Consider the following 17,150-nt stretch of genomic DNA (forward strand, 5'->3'; position numbering starts at 1 on the left):
TGTGACGCAGAAGAGGATGCTGTTGATTAGCATCCATGACATTCTGGTTGCCAAGAGGTGAGGTCCTCTGGACTCACTGTAACTGACTCACAATTACATTTTCTATAAGTCTGGCAAAGTGCAATATCTTTTGTAGACTATTTATAATAACCTCCATTTTGCAAATCCAATCTACACACTGTATGCATGCACATTTAAAGGGCATATTTCTTTTGTTTACTTTTCTGATGGTAAAGAAAAAGAAAAAAAGTAGATTGTGACTTGTGCAATGAATGTCAGTAGGTCTACACAAGAGAAATACTGTTTACAGAGGGATGGACACTTGAACACACAATGTAGTAGCCTAGTGTCTGGCCCTCTGCTGGACTGAGAAGCATGCTGCTCTAAGCTTTTGCTTTTGTCCAGCCTATCTGAAATGCAAACATACTGACCGCTACACACATAAGCCTGCTGTAGCCTATTTCTCCACCATTACCTATGTAACGATATTGTAATGTGTACTATGCAATGTAAAGATCGTTCACTTGTATTTCATTTCTAACACACAGGCACTTACAGATTTTGGAAGATAAGATGAAACATTAATGAACCATGTTGGCAAACTGGCTCATGGCAGCTAATGAACGTAGAACATTTTTATAGAATTCAAACAAGAGTATAAAATTGTCACAACATTGTTAATATCAACAGCGGAAAAGATGAGATTCCAAATAACATAGGAGGACTTATAGAGAAATTAGCGTACATTATGAAATTATGACGATGATGTTTCATCTGGCCAAAAAGACCTAAATACTAGTGTATCAAATAGATGGAGAACGGTACTTTGGACTAGCCTATTATCCCTGACCATTGCGCTTATTATTTATACTTATTTATACAACTATTGCACATCCAGATTTATATTTTGCCTTTTAACAGTTTTGTACATATTTGTTGTAGTGTCTTTTACATATTTTTTATTGTAATATTTATATTCTATATTTATGTTCTCAACTGTTAGGCCTAGTAGTGCAGTGCTTAAACCTATTCCATTTTCACGTTTATTGAATGCACCAAACTCACAAAAGCAAATTCCATACAAGTAAAAACCATAAAACTGATTTAATTGGCAATACATCTCATTCTGATTCAGTGAGCATTTTGCAAATACTATCAGTGTCGTTAAGTGTAAATGTGCCTTTTATATATATATATATATATATATATATATATATATATATATATATATATATATATATATATGGATTTTTCCACCTGTCTTTGACACAGTGACCTTTTGATGTTGCGCTTTGTGGTCCAGTGTAGTGAGTGTGGGGGGAGCAGGAGCAAGAGGCAGTAGAGGGAGGGAGCTGTGCAGACGCCATATATGGGCACACCACCGACTCTGCATTGCTATTGGCTGTGGGCCTTATGCAGCTGCTTGTCAACAAGATGGCCTTCCTCCTCCTGTCGTTTTGACACTGATTATTTTGGTATCCCCGAGAACATACCGTAAAAGCTTGTGTCACTTCTAAATAGATAGTGGGAGAGCGACTGCTCAGAGTCCTAACAAGGCGTACGGTCAGATAGACTTTGTTCAGAGGACTGACAGGCACAACAAGCCTCGATAGCAGCCATCAACAAGACAAGGTTGATAATAGAAAGTAGCTGCTGGCTAATGTCGATGTTAGCCAGCGAGTGAGCTAGCTTAGCTACGTGGACACGGATAGTTAACTCGTGTCACCTGCATTTTACTAGAAAAACTGGTTTGTTTAGAGGGAAATACAGTTGGAAACACTTGTCATCGACCGTATACAAGTCAAGAAGGTTGTCTGTGGAGATTAACGCTGCTACGGTGAGTAAGCTAGCAAAATACAACGTAAAGGTTTTTTTTTTTTTTATCTTGTTAGCCTGCTAGCAAGCTCTGTCATGTTATTATGCAGGTAAGTTGTGCTATGCAGTTAGCCAGCTCGTTAGCTAGTGACGGGTTTATTTACGGTTTGCAACAACCCATTAATAAACCATTGAAGTCACCGGAAGCTTAGCTGATTGGGGTCTAGTTAATGTTAAATATTAATAGAATGAAAGACATACTAGGTCCTACTTGACCAATAAGGCGCTGGACATTTTACTAGCACGTTAAGCTACGTTACGTTCCATCAGACGGTCAAAGGTGATTGCTACAATTAAGGCAACTTTGTTTATATAGCAAATTCAGCAACAAGTCAATTCAAAGTGCTATACGTAAAGCATTAAAGCGCAATTATAAAACAATAAAAACATTAATTAAAGAGAATCGAAAATAACAGCAAGCTCAAATAGAATACAAGTACGAGAATAATAGTTACAGTGCAGGGTAGTAAATTATCCATTACTTGATTTAATAAAAGGTTGTGTCAAACAGAAAACTACTCTGCCTTGATTTAAAGAACAGAGTAGCAGCGGACTAGAGCTGGGAAATATATTGCTATTATATTTACCGTGATATGAGACATGATATCGTCTTAGATTGTGGATATGTAATATAAGTGTTGTCTTTTCTTGGTTTTACAGTAAAGTGATGTAATTTTCTGACCTTACCAGACTGTTCTAACTGATTATTTATCATGAATCTCAACCCTAAAATATCATAGCAATATTGATATTGAGGTATTTGGTCAAAGGTATTGTGATATTTGATTTTGTCAATGTTGCCCAGCCCTCCAGCGGACCAGCAGTTTTCTGGGAGTTTGTTCCAGATATGTGGTACATAAAAACTAAACTCCATGCTTAGTTCTGACTCTGGGGACAGAAAGCAGACCTGTCCCAGATGACCTGAGAGGTCTGGATGGTTCATAATGTAGCAGAAGATCAGAGATGTATTTTGGCCCTAAACCATGCTGTGCTTTTTAAACCAACAGTATATTTTGAAATACATTCTTTGAGAGAGAGGAAGCCAGTGTAAAGACTTCAGAACTGGAGTGATGTGATCCACTTTCTTGGTCTTAGTGAGGACTTGAGCAGCAGCGTTCTGAATCAGCTGCAGCTGTCTAATCCATTTTTTTTTTTTTTTTTTTTTTATATAAAAGAAGACTTGAAAAGACACTGTTACAGGAGTCTACTCAAGATAAAAGCATGGACAAGTTTTTCCATGAAAAATGAACAATCTGATGAGTATTGTTGCTGTTATTTTGTGTTGTCTGTGACGCCACACTGGTTATCACTGGAGAAGTTAACTTAATTTCAGCCAGTTTTGTAGGGTTATAAGGTAAACAGAACCAGGAAAAGTAATAGTCAATTTACTTGCAGGCCTGCGTTTTCAACTAAGAAATTTGAATCGTAGTAAGGACTACATATTGAGTGTTTTGATAATGCATACGCGAACAAACTTATTGATGCATTGTATGGCACAACTTGGTTGGTGTAAGGAGATGTTTAAAAATGGATAAGCCAAGACAAGTCTAAATCTGTTTTTGGGAAAGTAGCATGTTAAGATCACAAATTATTGTTGCAATATGTGTTTTCCAATGGGACATTGAGTGTGGCACCGGGGAACAGTTTATTGCAACCATAATGTAAGATGATAATATGCTACTGTCCCAAAAACAGATTTTACTTTGACTTGTTCATCTTGGCTTATCCATTGCTATAAAATTATCAGTTTTGTTGGGCTTAAATTAGCCCACTTACACAGAGTACTGTCTGATGTGATATTATGGCTGCTCGATTATGGAACAAATTATAATCACGATTATTTTGGTCAATATTGAAATCACAATTATTCGATTACTCATTGACTTATATTTGATATTCTATATTGATATTCCAATTATTGAACCTAAAAAAACAGTGAAAACGACTAGAATTTTGAAATTTACTTAAATACTTTTCCCATTTGAACATTTTCTTTTCATTCAGAACACAAGACAAAATAAGAGTTTACTTGCAAAAACCTAATGTGCAAAATAATAGTTTTTCAATCATTCTGTTTTTGTGATCATTAGGAGCCGAAATCGTAATTGCGACGCGATTACAATTTCGATTAATTGCACAGCCCTATGTGATATTGTTAAAAAATGCATGATTTGCCCTCCTATATTCAGATGTTCAAATGAGGTAATACACTGTGTTGACACAGTGGCCTTTAGGATTGTAGTATCAAAGCTTGCAATAAAGTCTAACTTGTGACGATGTTACACCACAAATGGCATCGATGCTCAGACAAACACACAGACGGCTCTGTAGGTCAGTCAGCCAGTTTTCCTAGGTGTCCTCTCAAAGTAATAATGTTCCTGAGCAGACTGGAGGGATGCACTCAGCTCTATTGTTCTGTTGGCAGTTTGCAGCAAAGTTTGCTGGCTGTGCTTCTGTTGCATTGTCTTCACAGGCCCCCATGCAGAGAGCGAGATTGAGCTAAGACCTTTTGGCATGCTTCTGTATTATCATTCGTCAGCTGTATTTCTGGCTGTGAAAAAGAGTGCAGGATAGCATGAGGGGCCGAGTTTGGAGTTTTGTGTTCATGAGGCGGCATTTTTGCAAGGGTAGCCTTAGACTTATGAGCTGATAGGTTTAAGGGAAAAAACACAAACTATTAAGTCACAAGCTTTGAAATCTGTGCTCCTTTAGCTAATCCAACCTGTTAAATCTTAAATTAGCATTTAATGGGGATGTGGTACACTTTATGTTCTGAACTGCACACACCTACCACAGTGAAATCATTATGGTAGGGGCAGTTTTTTACAACTTGACCTACTTTCACTTAGCTAACTACGGTGCAGTAAAGTCAATCAGATGTCCGTGATCTGCGTAACGACAGTACAGTGGGATGTTTGCCTTCAACAGAGCGACAGTAATAACTTAATATACCATCATTACTGAGATTAAACTACATTCTCGGTTATGTTTGCACTGAATAACACATTCAGTAAACAGAAACATAACTCTTGCAGCGCACATGAACAGATGCGCAATATTGGCTCACACATAAAATAGCACCCTCGTGAATTAGCCTACTGTTGCTAACGTACATTCATAAATCCTGTATTACATCGTCCTGTACCTACAGGACATCAGACTTACTTATTGATGCACGCACACAGTAGTGTCCACAAACTTAGTCCAATGAGGGGAGAAAGGAAAGTGTGATAGCATTCCACGTTAACGCTTTTTTCTCTCTCGCTTGAGACCGCTGTGTCCAACGTTATTAGCAGGTAGAGCAGATAGAGGGGAAAAAAGTAGCTTCCACTTAAGGGGCCCATCTTGCACCCTGGCTCTCCATCGTGATGTCGGCCGGCCATCACAACCCTAGTGAGAGTGCATGCCAAATTGCTCCTGATTTATATGGGGAAATGACCCAGTCCAGAAATTTAGTTTCAGTGTAATTAGACAAAACCTGCCAATCTCTCACTATGCATAAGCAGGATAGTCATTTGTGAACACATCAGAACCTTTTTTATCATTTGTGTATATGTGTTGTGTGCAGCTATGTAGTGAGTATTGTGCAATTGTATTGTGTAAAAGTGAGTAAGCTTTAATCAAAATCTTCCAGACAGAGGAGGAATTATGTACTCTGTATTATTGACATATTGTACATGCTACATGCAACATGCATGCAGGTTAAATAACAGAGCTGCTGTGTCCGGTCTGGTCCACTTAACACTGCCCTTTTTTTCATTTTAGACAGACAAATCTGTAATATGATTTGACCTATTCAATCAGTATACCTTCTGTTATGAAAGCTCAGTAGCACCATCACTGCATACTGTGATACAGTAGCTAGTGTTACATGTCCTAACTCCTGCCTACATTTAGAGCCGCATAGTTCTGTACGTTTGTGGAAGTAGTTAAAGGTTAAGTAAAACATTTAGAAAATCATCATTCTCTTTTGACAGTTAATTTGTCAAACAGTTGACTGGGTACCTAATGCAGTCCCTGGCACTGTAGTGTTGCTTTGGTATTGCTTGCTGCCAATGCGCTTGGACAGGATTTGAAGGATTAGGTTGATGCAGAAAGCTTAAAACCAAACCCAAGCCTTCATTTGCAGGAAGTGTTTCAAATTAAGATAAAAAAGTTGAAGTAGCTCAGTACTAACTTAAACCGACTGTTGGGGAGTAATGTGGAGTACTGAAAACCGAATGAGAGATGACACTTCAACTGTATCTGGATGTGAGATACTGGATAGGACAGTGTATGTTACAGTGCGTTCCATTTGTACTCTGAACTCTGATTATTTTATATTTATTTATATATGACGTCTCTAGCATTAAACAGTGATTTCATCTTTTGACAGTTTCAATGCTGTTCGCCTGGGTCATTGTGGAGGTTATCATGGGGTTTATGACTCACCATTTATTCAATTCAATTTTATTTATAGTATCGAATTAGGCCTGTAGCAGTTACATTATTGTCTAATTGTAAATTACATAATCGCTGTTTCTTTGTTTGAATGCAATTAATTGCTAACATTAGCTAAGGTCTTAAGGTGTAGGCTATGACTGGTAATTGTTGATTTTGTTTAGATATGCCAAATTGTAATTATATTAGTGATTATTGGTCGGACTATATATTTTTATTAGTTGTTGGCACTTAACCCTAAACACGTTCACAGCAACAAAAATGACAAGGGGGGGGGAAACGGTTAAAACATGATAATAAAAAGGTGTTTACTTTATAGGCTGTGTATTTATGTTATATACATATACATTATCTGGGTCACATGACAGTGATATAACTAACAGACGTATCCTGGGATTCATTCAAAACTTTGTTTGCAAAAGTAATACATAAATGTTTTTAAATTTGACTGAAAGACAATTATATTGTTAATCTCAGTTATTTCTGAGACAATTAATTGTACAGCAAAATTTTGAATTTACAGCTCTATGTCCAATCACAACAGAAATGATCTCAGGACACCTCAGGCAGACCCTGGCTGTCAGTGGGCGGCCTTCTTCCTTGACCGGCTGGGGGGAGACAGATATACAGAAATACAGAAATCTGACAACAGAAACAGAAAACTATGCAATGATGACAGCAACCGTTAAATTGTGTGTTAAGTTGTATTGAAACATACTATAAATACAGAGTTCCTGTAGCCTAGAAATCTAGACGCATCCTAGCGGCAGCAAATTTAATTTTCAGCCAGGGGGGTCTAGGTACTCTCCGTTGGCTTGCGAGCTGGAAAAAAGAAAAGCTTTGAGAAAAGAACAAAGAACGGCACTAAAATCATTCTTAAAAAAGGAAGATGTGTTCAGAGTTTTGCCGACCGGATACGGCAAAAGTTTAATCTATCAACTAGCTTCGCTACCTTCTTCGTCGCTCTGCCTGGTTGTAGCACTATCCTATTGCGTGCAGAGGGAATTTGAAAGACACCCGTTTATCCCGCCCCTCAGATTGAGCCCTGTCAATGGTGAGTTCCCAGACCCAACATCTTGATGTGGGTCTGGCTTGTCAGGCTAGAGTTCCTGCTCATTATAAATAAAGAGCAGCAGTTGACAGAATGGAGTTTTAACCTGCTGAGAGCAGCAGTAACCTGGCTGTGACTATCCCACTCCTTGCCAAAAATGTTGGCTGCACTGTACACTTTTGTTGCTTGCTAACCCACAGAGGAGGAGGAAGAGACTCTCTCTCTCTCTCTCTCTCTCTCTCTCTCTCTCTCTCTCTCTCTCTCTCTATCTATCTCTCTATCTATCTCTCTATCTATCTATCTATCTCTCTATCTATCTATCTATCTATCTATCTATCTATATTAGGGCTGTCAATCGATTAAAAAATGTAATCTAATTAATTACATACTCTGTGATTAATTAATCGAAAATTAATCGCATACATAATTAACAGTGCCTGAACCGATACTTTTTAAGAAAGTAAAAAAAGAAAAGAAAAAAAAAGGGTACTAAACAACAATTGGTGACATTAAAGTGCCCATATTATGAAAAAAAAACACTTTTTCTGGGATTTGGGGTGTTATGTTGTGTCTACAACACACACAAGTTCACCATAATCTACAAAAGAACTACTTCCATGTGCACCCTCATTTAGAAGTCTCCCAGCTAATCCTGCCTTGTAACTGACCGAAGTTGTAGAAACGGCCTCTTTTACTGTCTATGGAGCTAGCTAGCTGACATGATCTACATCTGAGCTACTGGGCATGTGCAAGTGCAATCAAAGATAGTACAGAAGAAGAAGAAGAAAAGAGGTCTCACTCTGTAGCTAAAACAGAGACCAGGTGAAAAGAGGAGCTGCAGCAGTGAGAGAGAGCTGTGCAGTACAACAAAAATATGGTGTTTTTTGAAAATTAAACCATGTAAACCTATTCTGGTACAACCTTAAAATACAATTATGATCCTGAAAATGAGCATAATATGGCTGCTTTAAAGAACGGCTTGTTTATTGCTAAGGCCATATGGTCAAAATTAAATGATTTAATAATAATGTATAACAATAACAATAACTTATTTCACTAGTAAATTGCTGTTGAATGACAAAAACAACCACCAGATGGGAAAAGGACATTTCCAATAACTTCAAATGCACCACGAGGCTGTAGTTTACCAGTTTCATTGAACGCACCGTCTGTGTTGTTTCTCCGACGGGTTACATACCGGTGTTGAATCCTCTACAGTAAAACAGTCAAACTTTACACCGTTTAGCGTTAGCTGTCAGCATTTTAACCGTGTTTAATCCAGCTACTAGCTAGCGGTAGGCTAACGTTAGCTGCTGTCGAGTATAGTGTTAACTAGCGTCGTGTGCAGCGGTGTTTGTGTTGCCGTCTGTTTCAGAGCATCAGAGAGAAGAGCAGACGTATCAGTGGCACCAGATTTCGGTAGCCAGGGTTGGCAGGAAGAAGATTTTTGCAAGTAAATGTTCCAGTTAATGATCCAGGCAGCACATTCTCGTCTCCCTCCTTAATTTTACAGTCCAATGGTGGCTAGAACGGCTCCGGGTCAAACGTCAATATGGAATGGATTAATATGCGTTATTTTTTTAACGCGTTATTTTTTCTCAGATTAATTAATCGAAATGAACGCGTTATTTTGACAGCCCTAATATATATATATTTATTTATTTATGTATTATGTGTAGATGGAGGACAATTTAAAAAATGCTAATGTTGCCTTAAGTCATTTTTAGATTTTGATTATTTTAGATGTAAACCGTGTTTTCAGATGTCTCTGCTCAAGTGTGGACATGGCCTGTCTCCCAACTACACTATATTCACAGGAAAGTGAGAGCTAATAATTCTTGTGTGTGTGTGTGTGTGTGTGTGTGTGTGTAATTTTGTGCTGAAGCACTGCAGTGGACAGAGCGTCTCACTTCTGGCCCCTCTTATAATACCATCCAATCTGTTATGAGAGATGGATTGCATGATGCAGTGAAGGGAGGGGAAAAGAGGAGTGGATGGAAAGGAGGTAGAGAATCAGAGTGGTTGAAGAGAGAGAGTCATAAGTAGACATGGAGAGAAAGGGGGAAACAGAACAGAAAAAAAGGTTCACCAGTTTTTTTTCTTTTCACAGTGGTGTAATCTGCCTGCTCTTAGCTGAGTTGTTGCTGTGTGATTATTGAGGAAGTATTTGAATTGGTTCACCACACTGTGTGGGCGGTGTTTGCTTTTTGCACCTCTCTGAGCCATGCCATTAGTCCAAATGTACAAAGCACTACCCATTCAGTGTGTCAGGCAGAGAAACACAACAATGACCTGTTTTAAAGCCTATGGATTGAAGAAGTCAGGTGGCTAAAATGGAAAGCAGGCTACTGTGTCGTCAAGAGATAAACCATCTTAAACAAATGTATTTGCAAAATAAGCTCTTTAACTTTGTTATGTAAAAAATAGTTTGATGAGCTCTGACTGTGGGAATTTGGAAAGTGCTGCAACACTAGCTTGTATTGTCCACTAAAACACACCCTGCTTAAACTTTTATTGGCATTATTCCTAGCTGTAACACCTGAAAATGTTTTGTCAAAAACTGTTGTCAAAAGTGCTGTTGAAGCCAATTTTATTTTAGGCTATTGCTATTTTGTTGTAGATATACATCAAGCTGAGCCAGTCCTAATTGTTGGTTACCTGCCAATAATGCAGACAACTTTTGTCAAGTTGCTGCCACACCCCAAAACGTGCTAGGCAATCTGTAAATGCAACACTGCATAAGAGGACGAGTTAGTCAAAGATACATGGAGAGTTTTCTTATGAAATTCTCACTGGAGATGTGTGGATCTGTAGAGGTGAAGAGTGACACAACAGAAAGAAAGATGGAACTGAATTGTTTGTTGCCATTTATAGTGGAAGTAAAGGACTTGATGCATTCATTTTGTTCACATACATATAGGGTTAAATAAATTCAAATCAATACTAATACATCCTTGATCACATGATCTGTTTCCTCTGGATGTTGTGCTTGTCAACACATGGCCTGACACATGTTAACAAAAGAATTGAACATAATTTATATTAAACTACTTGAAGGCTGGAGTCGTATTGTATGCATATGTGGTTATACTTGGTGTAAGCAAGATGTTGTATATTAACATGGGAGTGAAGATATTGTAACTATCATCATTCATACCATCATACTATTTTAGTATAGCCAGTGATGTTTTTTGGCTTTTGTCTGGACCAGCAAAACTATAATATTGATGTGCAATGGTCAGTGGGAAATTGCACAGAGTAGTTTTAGTTAAAACTTGATATGAAAAATAAACGGCCAGTCCATTTTAAATCTAGGAGTTTAAAAATGTAATGTCTAAAGGGTAACTTTAAAGGAAGCAGCTCAGCACTGAGATGAGGTGTAACTGTGCGTTCAAGCTGTTCTGGGATGCAGAGGAGGCCTTCAGATCAGGTTTGGCTCATGTTTGAGCCTAACATGTTGCTTCTTCATTGCCACTTGTTCCTCTCCTTAAGTACGCCGGCACGTTCCTGGCAGCCCCAACAGCTGGCATAGCTGCAGAAGCACGCTGGTTGGAATAAAGGCTCCCCCCCACCCCCTAGCCTGTAGCATAGGCTCTTTGGCAGGGAGAAAGGGGTGAGGCGGGTAGGACAGCTACCGCAGTCTCACAACTACCCACCCCCTCCTGCTGTTTGCTAAAAATAGGTCCAGCATATGCCTCCATGCTCCTCCCTGTGTTGCCTCCTATTAAGCAAGTCCTCTTTGAAGCACTGAGATGCAGGAGAGGAACAGAGGGAAAGAGAGGAGTCCATTTGGAGCTTTTGTGTTCCATCTTTCATCCCTTTCATCTGCAGGCTGCAGACACCAAACCTGAAATGGAATCCCTTTAATTTGATTTAAAGGCTCCAAAGTGGGGAGATGATCATTGTACAACGTAGCAAATGTAATTGAGTTTGACGAAAGTAAGAGGCAGGCCAGTTGTGACTAGTTCAGTTAGTAGTATGATGATAGTTCTGTTCTCTCCAGTCTAGTGGCCGGGCTACTGGTGTACAGTGCTAACACTAAGGTTGGGTACCGTTTGGATTTTTACGATTCCGATGCCAAACCCGTACTTTTAAAACGATACCGATTGCTAAACTGATTCTTGAAAAATGACATCAAAGAAAGGCTCTTTTATGGAGTTTTTTTTTAAAATTGAAAATTATTTAAATGTAACAATATATTAACATTTTAAAGTACTTAAATATATAATAAGTAAACCTAAGTCACCTAATAATAATAATAATAATAATAATAATATAATACTTTATTAATCCCGCAAGGGGAAATTACACTACCTAATGCATAACTACAATAATTTAACAAATAACAGTTACACTATTAACAAGTTAGAACTAAATAAATGTTGTTGAGTTGGTATGCCAACCAGCTTCAAACTTTAGCAGTTCTTTTGCAGAAAAATGACCATATTTGCCTTCTCTGGCAATAAACACACCTCTCCTGACTTATGGCATGTCCTGCACAGGAGAAAACTCTCTCAGGTGATGTCCAAGAGGCCTGTAGCCTACACACAGGTATGAGTTTGAAAGGGCTACAGGGTCTTGTCCTGAACGATGGACTAGCAGAGCAAGTGTAATAGGCTATGTTTACTAGCGATCACGTTCAGTGAATGGTTAATATGCCTTTACGTCCATTTTGGTGAGCCCAGAGGGAAAATATGCCAACATTTACGATAGCTTGCTAACGTTAGACTACAGAGAAAGTGTGAGATTTTTACGTCCGTTTCGGAGCGTGTACAAAAAGCCGTCTATCAGCTGTGGTAGAGTGCACGTCGGGGGAATAGCGCGGACACGCGCTTCACACCGCGAGCGGGCACGTGCGCCACTTGGCGTAAAAGGGAAAAAGAAAAAAGAGTCTGCTGCTGTCCGGAGCGACAGAGGGAAAATATTTCAGTCGGAACCGAAATTTGCGTTCTAATCCGGTCCGAATACTACCGTTGGCGTAGGAACCGGTTCCATAGTGGAACCGGGTTTCGGTACCCAACCCTAGCTAACTCCCTGCCTGAATTGTACCTTGAGGCAATAACTCAATACAGCCTCAATTGTTCATTGATTATCTGAACTGATCCTGGGCCTGATGAGCATTGTTGCTCTACACAAACTCTGTTTTCACCGTGCCATTTATCTCTTTTCTTTCATTCCCCCCCTGTACCCCACCCTTATCTCTTATATCTCCCTTTCTATTTAATGCAGGTTGTATGCCCAGTGTTGCTGGTGACTTTGATGACAGACAGTGCCCATCAGGTTGGCACTGTGACAGGGAGCCGACAATGAGAGCTCTGGCTCTGGGTGTTTGCTGGCCAGCGTAGATGCAGATATGCCCCGGGGGTCCGCATCCTGATGGACCGGGACACCTTCTCCCACATCCGCCTGTGGTGCCCACGCCCCTTTGGCACCTACTCCCAGAACAAAGCTAGGAGCCCAGGCTCAGGGGGCAGTGGGGGAGGCGGTGGTGGTTGGACAGGGGCCCCCTCCCTCTGCAAGGCTGAGCCTTCTCCGGGTGCCAGAAGGACTGTGGATGGAAGTGAAGATGGAGGGATGATAGTGGGTGTGCAGGAGGAGAATGCAGAAGAGGAGGATGTGGGCTCAGAGAACACTCCACCCGAACCTGAGCTTGCCCCCAGCTCCATGACGCAGAGCCAGGCCCCTCCACCCTCTTCAGCCCCTTCCTCACCACCCTCTTCCGGGTCCCAGATGGAAGATGGCCGCGTGCTGTTAGACACCTGGTATGTCATTAAGCCAGGCAACACCAAGGAGAAGATAGCATTCTTTGTTGCACACCAGTTCAGTGGAGCAGGCCAGCCCAGACCCAGTGCTATGAAGGTAAAGAGTTGAAACATAATGAGCATTTTGAAATTTTTGTTCGATTTGGTTAATTTTTTAACTAAATATAAATGATGTTCCTTCTCTGCAGGTTAAAGGTAACTGGGCAACTGACTGCAGTAAAGCCAAAAGACGAAGAAGATGCTCATCCTATGACCCTCCAACACGCTCCCAAGCCTCAGAGCCAAACCTCAGCCATGACTCCTCCCTTGCGCCTCCTATCCCTGATGAGCCACCTTTAGGAGGAGTGAATGAGACAGACCTGCTGTCGGTGGCAGAGATGGTTGCCTTGGTTGAGCAAAGGACAGCCATGGCCCTCCAAGGAATTGTAGCTGTTCATGGGAATCAACACCACCACCAGCCCCCTAATACCACTCACAGTCAGAGCCTTACCCCACACCAGCACACTCTACTCCGGGGCACGGTGTCAGACCCTACTCCTATTGTGTTTGTGTCAGACAGTTCAAATGACCAGCCCTCCAAAGAGGACCAGGACTCATCATCTCCCATCCAGATAGACCAGGAGCTGGAGGAGCAGCAGGAGTCATTGAGGGTAGCCCAGGCCATAGCACACTTTGAGTCTCAGAACCAGGAGAATCGGTTCCATCTGGGTGCTGGTCCTGGAACAGACTCGTCTAATCAAGACAGAGAACGGGAGCATAGGAGAGGAGGGGAGTCCGGTGTTGTAACCCCTCCTCCACCCCCTAGTCACAGTCATGGTGAGGTTAGAATAGCTTTCAGAGTGTCAAATCTGGATCCACGGTCTCAGTTGGAGCCAGCTGGAAGGTCACGCTGTATGTTTATGAGCTGTGGTGGTGGGGGTAACCAGGCAGCGGCCAGGGCCAAAGAGAAAATCACCTGTGACCTCTACCAACTTGTCAGCCCCTCATCTAGAGACCCCAGTAGTCTGCTGCTTGCCGCCACAACTGCTGCCCCCAAACCAGATGGAGACCTCCATCACCCAGACAGGCAGGCCTGTGGCAGCCCAGACCCAACCCAGGAGGAGAAGAAAGCTGTGGGTGTGTGTAGGGAGCGAGTGACTGGCTTCCATGTGGAGGTGGTGGTAACAGGTGCTGTGGACCAATGTGTGTTTTATGGCAAGGACAGTACAGAGAATGTGCAGGAGGAGACGGTGTGCTTCGCTATGCCTAGTGGTGGGGGTGTAGGGAGCTCCACTGACCCTTCATCAGATGATCCCCCTCCTGGACAACTCTTCTTCCTTCAGCCCCCTCGGGGCCCAGAGGAGGATGTAAAAGGAACGGGCAGTGGGTCAGGAATTTGCTCTTTGGACTGTGCCAACAACAACGGCCCTGGGGCAGGGGTGGCAGGGGGCTCAGGGGAGCGTGCAACTCGACCAGATTCTCCTAGCGTTGGAGAGGACTGTTCAGATCCTTCACTGTGTCGCCTCTACCGCCACGTGTCCCATGACTTCCTGGAGATCCGCTTTCAGATTCAGCGCCTCCTGGAACCACGCCAGTACATGCTGCTGCTGCCTGATCACATCATGGTCAACATCTTCAGCTACCTGCCGACACGCTCTCTGGCAGCCCTCAAGTGCACCTGCCACTACTTCAAGGTGTTGATTGAGACATATGGGGTGCGGGCAGTGGATTCACGCTGGAATCAAGACCCTCTCTACAGGGATGACCCCTGCAAGCAGTGTAAGCGACAATATGAGCGCGGAGACGTTTCCCTGTGCCGATGGCACCCCAAACCTTACCACCACGACCTGCCTTATGGACGTTCCTACTGGATGTGCTGCCGGCGTACAGACAAGGACACACCGGGCTGCCGTGTTGGGCTCCATGATAATAACTGGGTCCAGCAGCCTGCTGATGGCTCGCAGCCCATTCGCACCAAGAGGGAGGACAGGAGGGAGGAGGCCAGGTAGAGAGGAAAGAATACACCTCACACATACCAACTCTCATCTCCTCCTGCTTACCTCGTTCTTGCTCCCTCTCATCTCTGTTTAGAGAACGAACAGGACAAAAGAGGATTACAAGGAAGAATCAGCACTCCAAGCCTGTTTGTTTGTTTTTCTTTGCTCCAGCACTCCTTTCTCATACTTGCCCTCAGTGGAGGGAAGTTGAGAGATAAAGAAGGAAGAGAGATGCGTCACTCTCCTTGCCTTTTTTTCAAGCCCTACAGAATCCCTCTCTCCCCCTACTGTGCTCCAGAGTGGCACCTTTTAAAAGTTTGCATACCAGGGTTGGGGTCCCCTCCTGCTGCTGTCGTCAGTCAGCCCTCTTTCTGCCTCTTACTCATTTGGGTTTCTTTCTAACACCGTACATGGCTGTTGGATAATTCATGTGAAAACTTTGCAGTGTATTTGATTGAGATTAGCATTCATAAAGTGACGCATAGAAATGTATTGCCCTAGAGCCTCCTTACTGTTCCCAATACTTCTATGTTCTGTGTTGTATCACAAACTTCCATGTTAGCTGTACAATGGTGCTTCAAGGAATAAGCTGTACCGAGTCCAACAGATGTAAAAGTTTTCAGTGGTGGAATGTTAAGCGTTGCTAAAGAAATGTGATTGTATAAAGCAAACTTGATTTTCCGTTGTACAAGATGCCATTCATACCTGTCCCGCGCCATGCGTTTCTATTTCTCTGAATGTGCTGTAATGTTGTACTATGTTGATGAGTCCCCTGATGATGCTGCTGAAATCATTGCCTGTGTCACTGACCTATTTCTGAACTAGCCATACCATTGGTTAATGACAGGCACAGTCTCACCATACTAGCCAGTCTCACTGGCCACTGAGACCTGGTATTGTTTTAGAGTGGACCCTAACCTTGCTGACCAGCCATAAAGAGGAGCCACTGAGTACTTTCTGGTTTACAGAGAATTATGGGAGATGGACTTTATTGATTAAGACCAGTGGGATTGAATGGGATTAAAAAGAGAAACTTGATGTCACTTTGGAAAGGCCTGATGTCACTTTGTATGGTTTGATTGACTTGCTTGTTTGCCTTTTTTTTTTTGTTTGGCTGTTTTATTGGCGTGTCAGAGAATGTTTGCTGTTGTATTTGCTTTTATTCTTGAGGACTGTGTTCTCCCTGTATCAGTGTGTCACCCTACTCAACCTGCAAAGATGTATTTTTTAAATGCTCCATCTTTGTTTTAACCCCTCCCCAGCTCTCTTCCTTTCCTCCGATTCGGCAGAGGGCAGTGTTTGCCAAAGCAGTCATTCACGCTTCAAAGCGGTTGAAACCAACTACCACAGACCGCAGATACTCTCTACACCAGCTTCCAGCCTTAAAAGCCCCCTACCTCTTACCCACCCTGCAGGAGATCGAGGCGTCAGATACCTCACAGATGATCAAGAGTATTGGAAGTTGCACAGGACCCTCTAAGTGGCTAGATATCAGATGCTCGATAGACTCCATCCAGCTCTACTGGATCCACCCATAACTTTGTGTGGGAGTGCAAGATGAACAGTGCCTGGTGACTCTTCATTCTTGTTAAAATCTCTCTTCTCCTCCCCCCGTCTCCCTTGCTGTTAAACTCACCCACCCCTGCAAGCTGACAGATTGGACTGATGTGATGAATGATGCTGAAACTCTGCATGGAGGTGGGAAGATGGTTGGGTATTCATGGGAGAACTCTGTAGGTTCCAGACATGTACAGTGCTAATGGGAAATATCTGCTTAAATAAAAACAGAAGTGATGATTAAAACTGGAAATCTGAATATCTACCTGGTTTGTGTGGTGTGTGATGAAGTAAATATCAGGCCTGCAACCAATGATGGTTTTAAAGCTGATCCTATAACAGTGATTGATTAAATCATTTGTCCTTACAATGACTGTAACAATGCTTATCACATCTTATCAGAGCTTAACAAGTGTGTAACAAACAGACAAACAACTGCTTTCAATAGTATTATATGAGGCAGAAAAGCAAGCAATACTTTGTACCAAA

The 17,150-nt window shown here is 41.8% G+C and overlaps 1 protein-coding gene across 2 annotated transcripts; it reads left to right on the forward strand.

The window, feature by feature from the left end:
- Positions 1–1,408: 1,408 nt before the first annotated feature.
- On the forward strand, positions 1,409–16,924 carry fbxo46 (F-box protein 46). Of its 2 annotated transcripts, none has more exons than XM_036001086.1 (3): positions 1,409–1,841; positions 12,609–13,225; positions 13,317–16,924. In XM_036001086.1, exons 2-3 carry the CDS (start codon positions 12,743–12,745, stop codon positions 15,114–15,116), a joined length of 2,283 nt encoding a protein of 760 aa, XP_035856979.1. In that variant the 5' UTR covers positions 1,409–1,841; positions 12,609–12,742; the 3' UTR covers positions 15,117–16,924. The 2 variants fall into 2 exon arrangements, with proteins under 2 accessions (XP_035856979.1, XP_031139539.1); XM_031283679.2 differs by having other exon boundaries at positions 1,409–1,837; positions 12,596–13,225.
- The last annotated feature ends 226 nt before the right edge of the window (positions 16,925–17,150 follow it).

This window comes from Sander lucioperca, chromosome 5, assembly GCF_008315115.2.
Source record: "Sander lucioperca isolate FBNREF2018 chromosome 5, SLUC_FBN_1.2, whole genome shotgun sequence".
NCBI lineage: Eukaryota > Metazoa > Chordata > Actinopteri > Perciformes > Percidae > Sander > Sander lucioperca.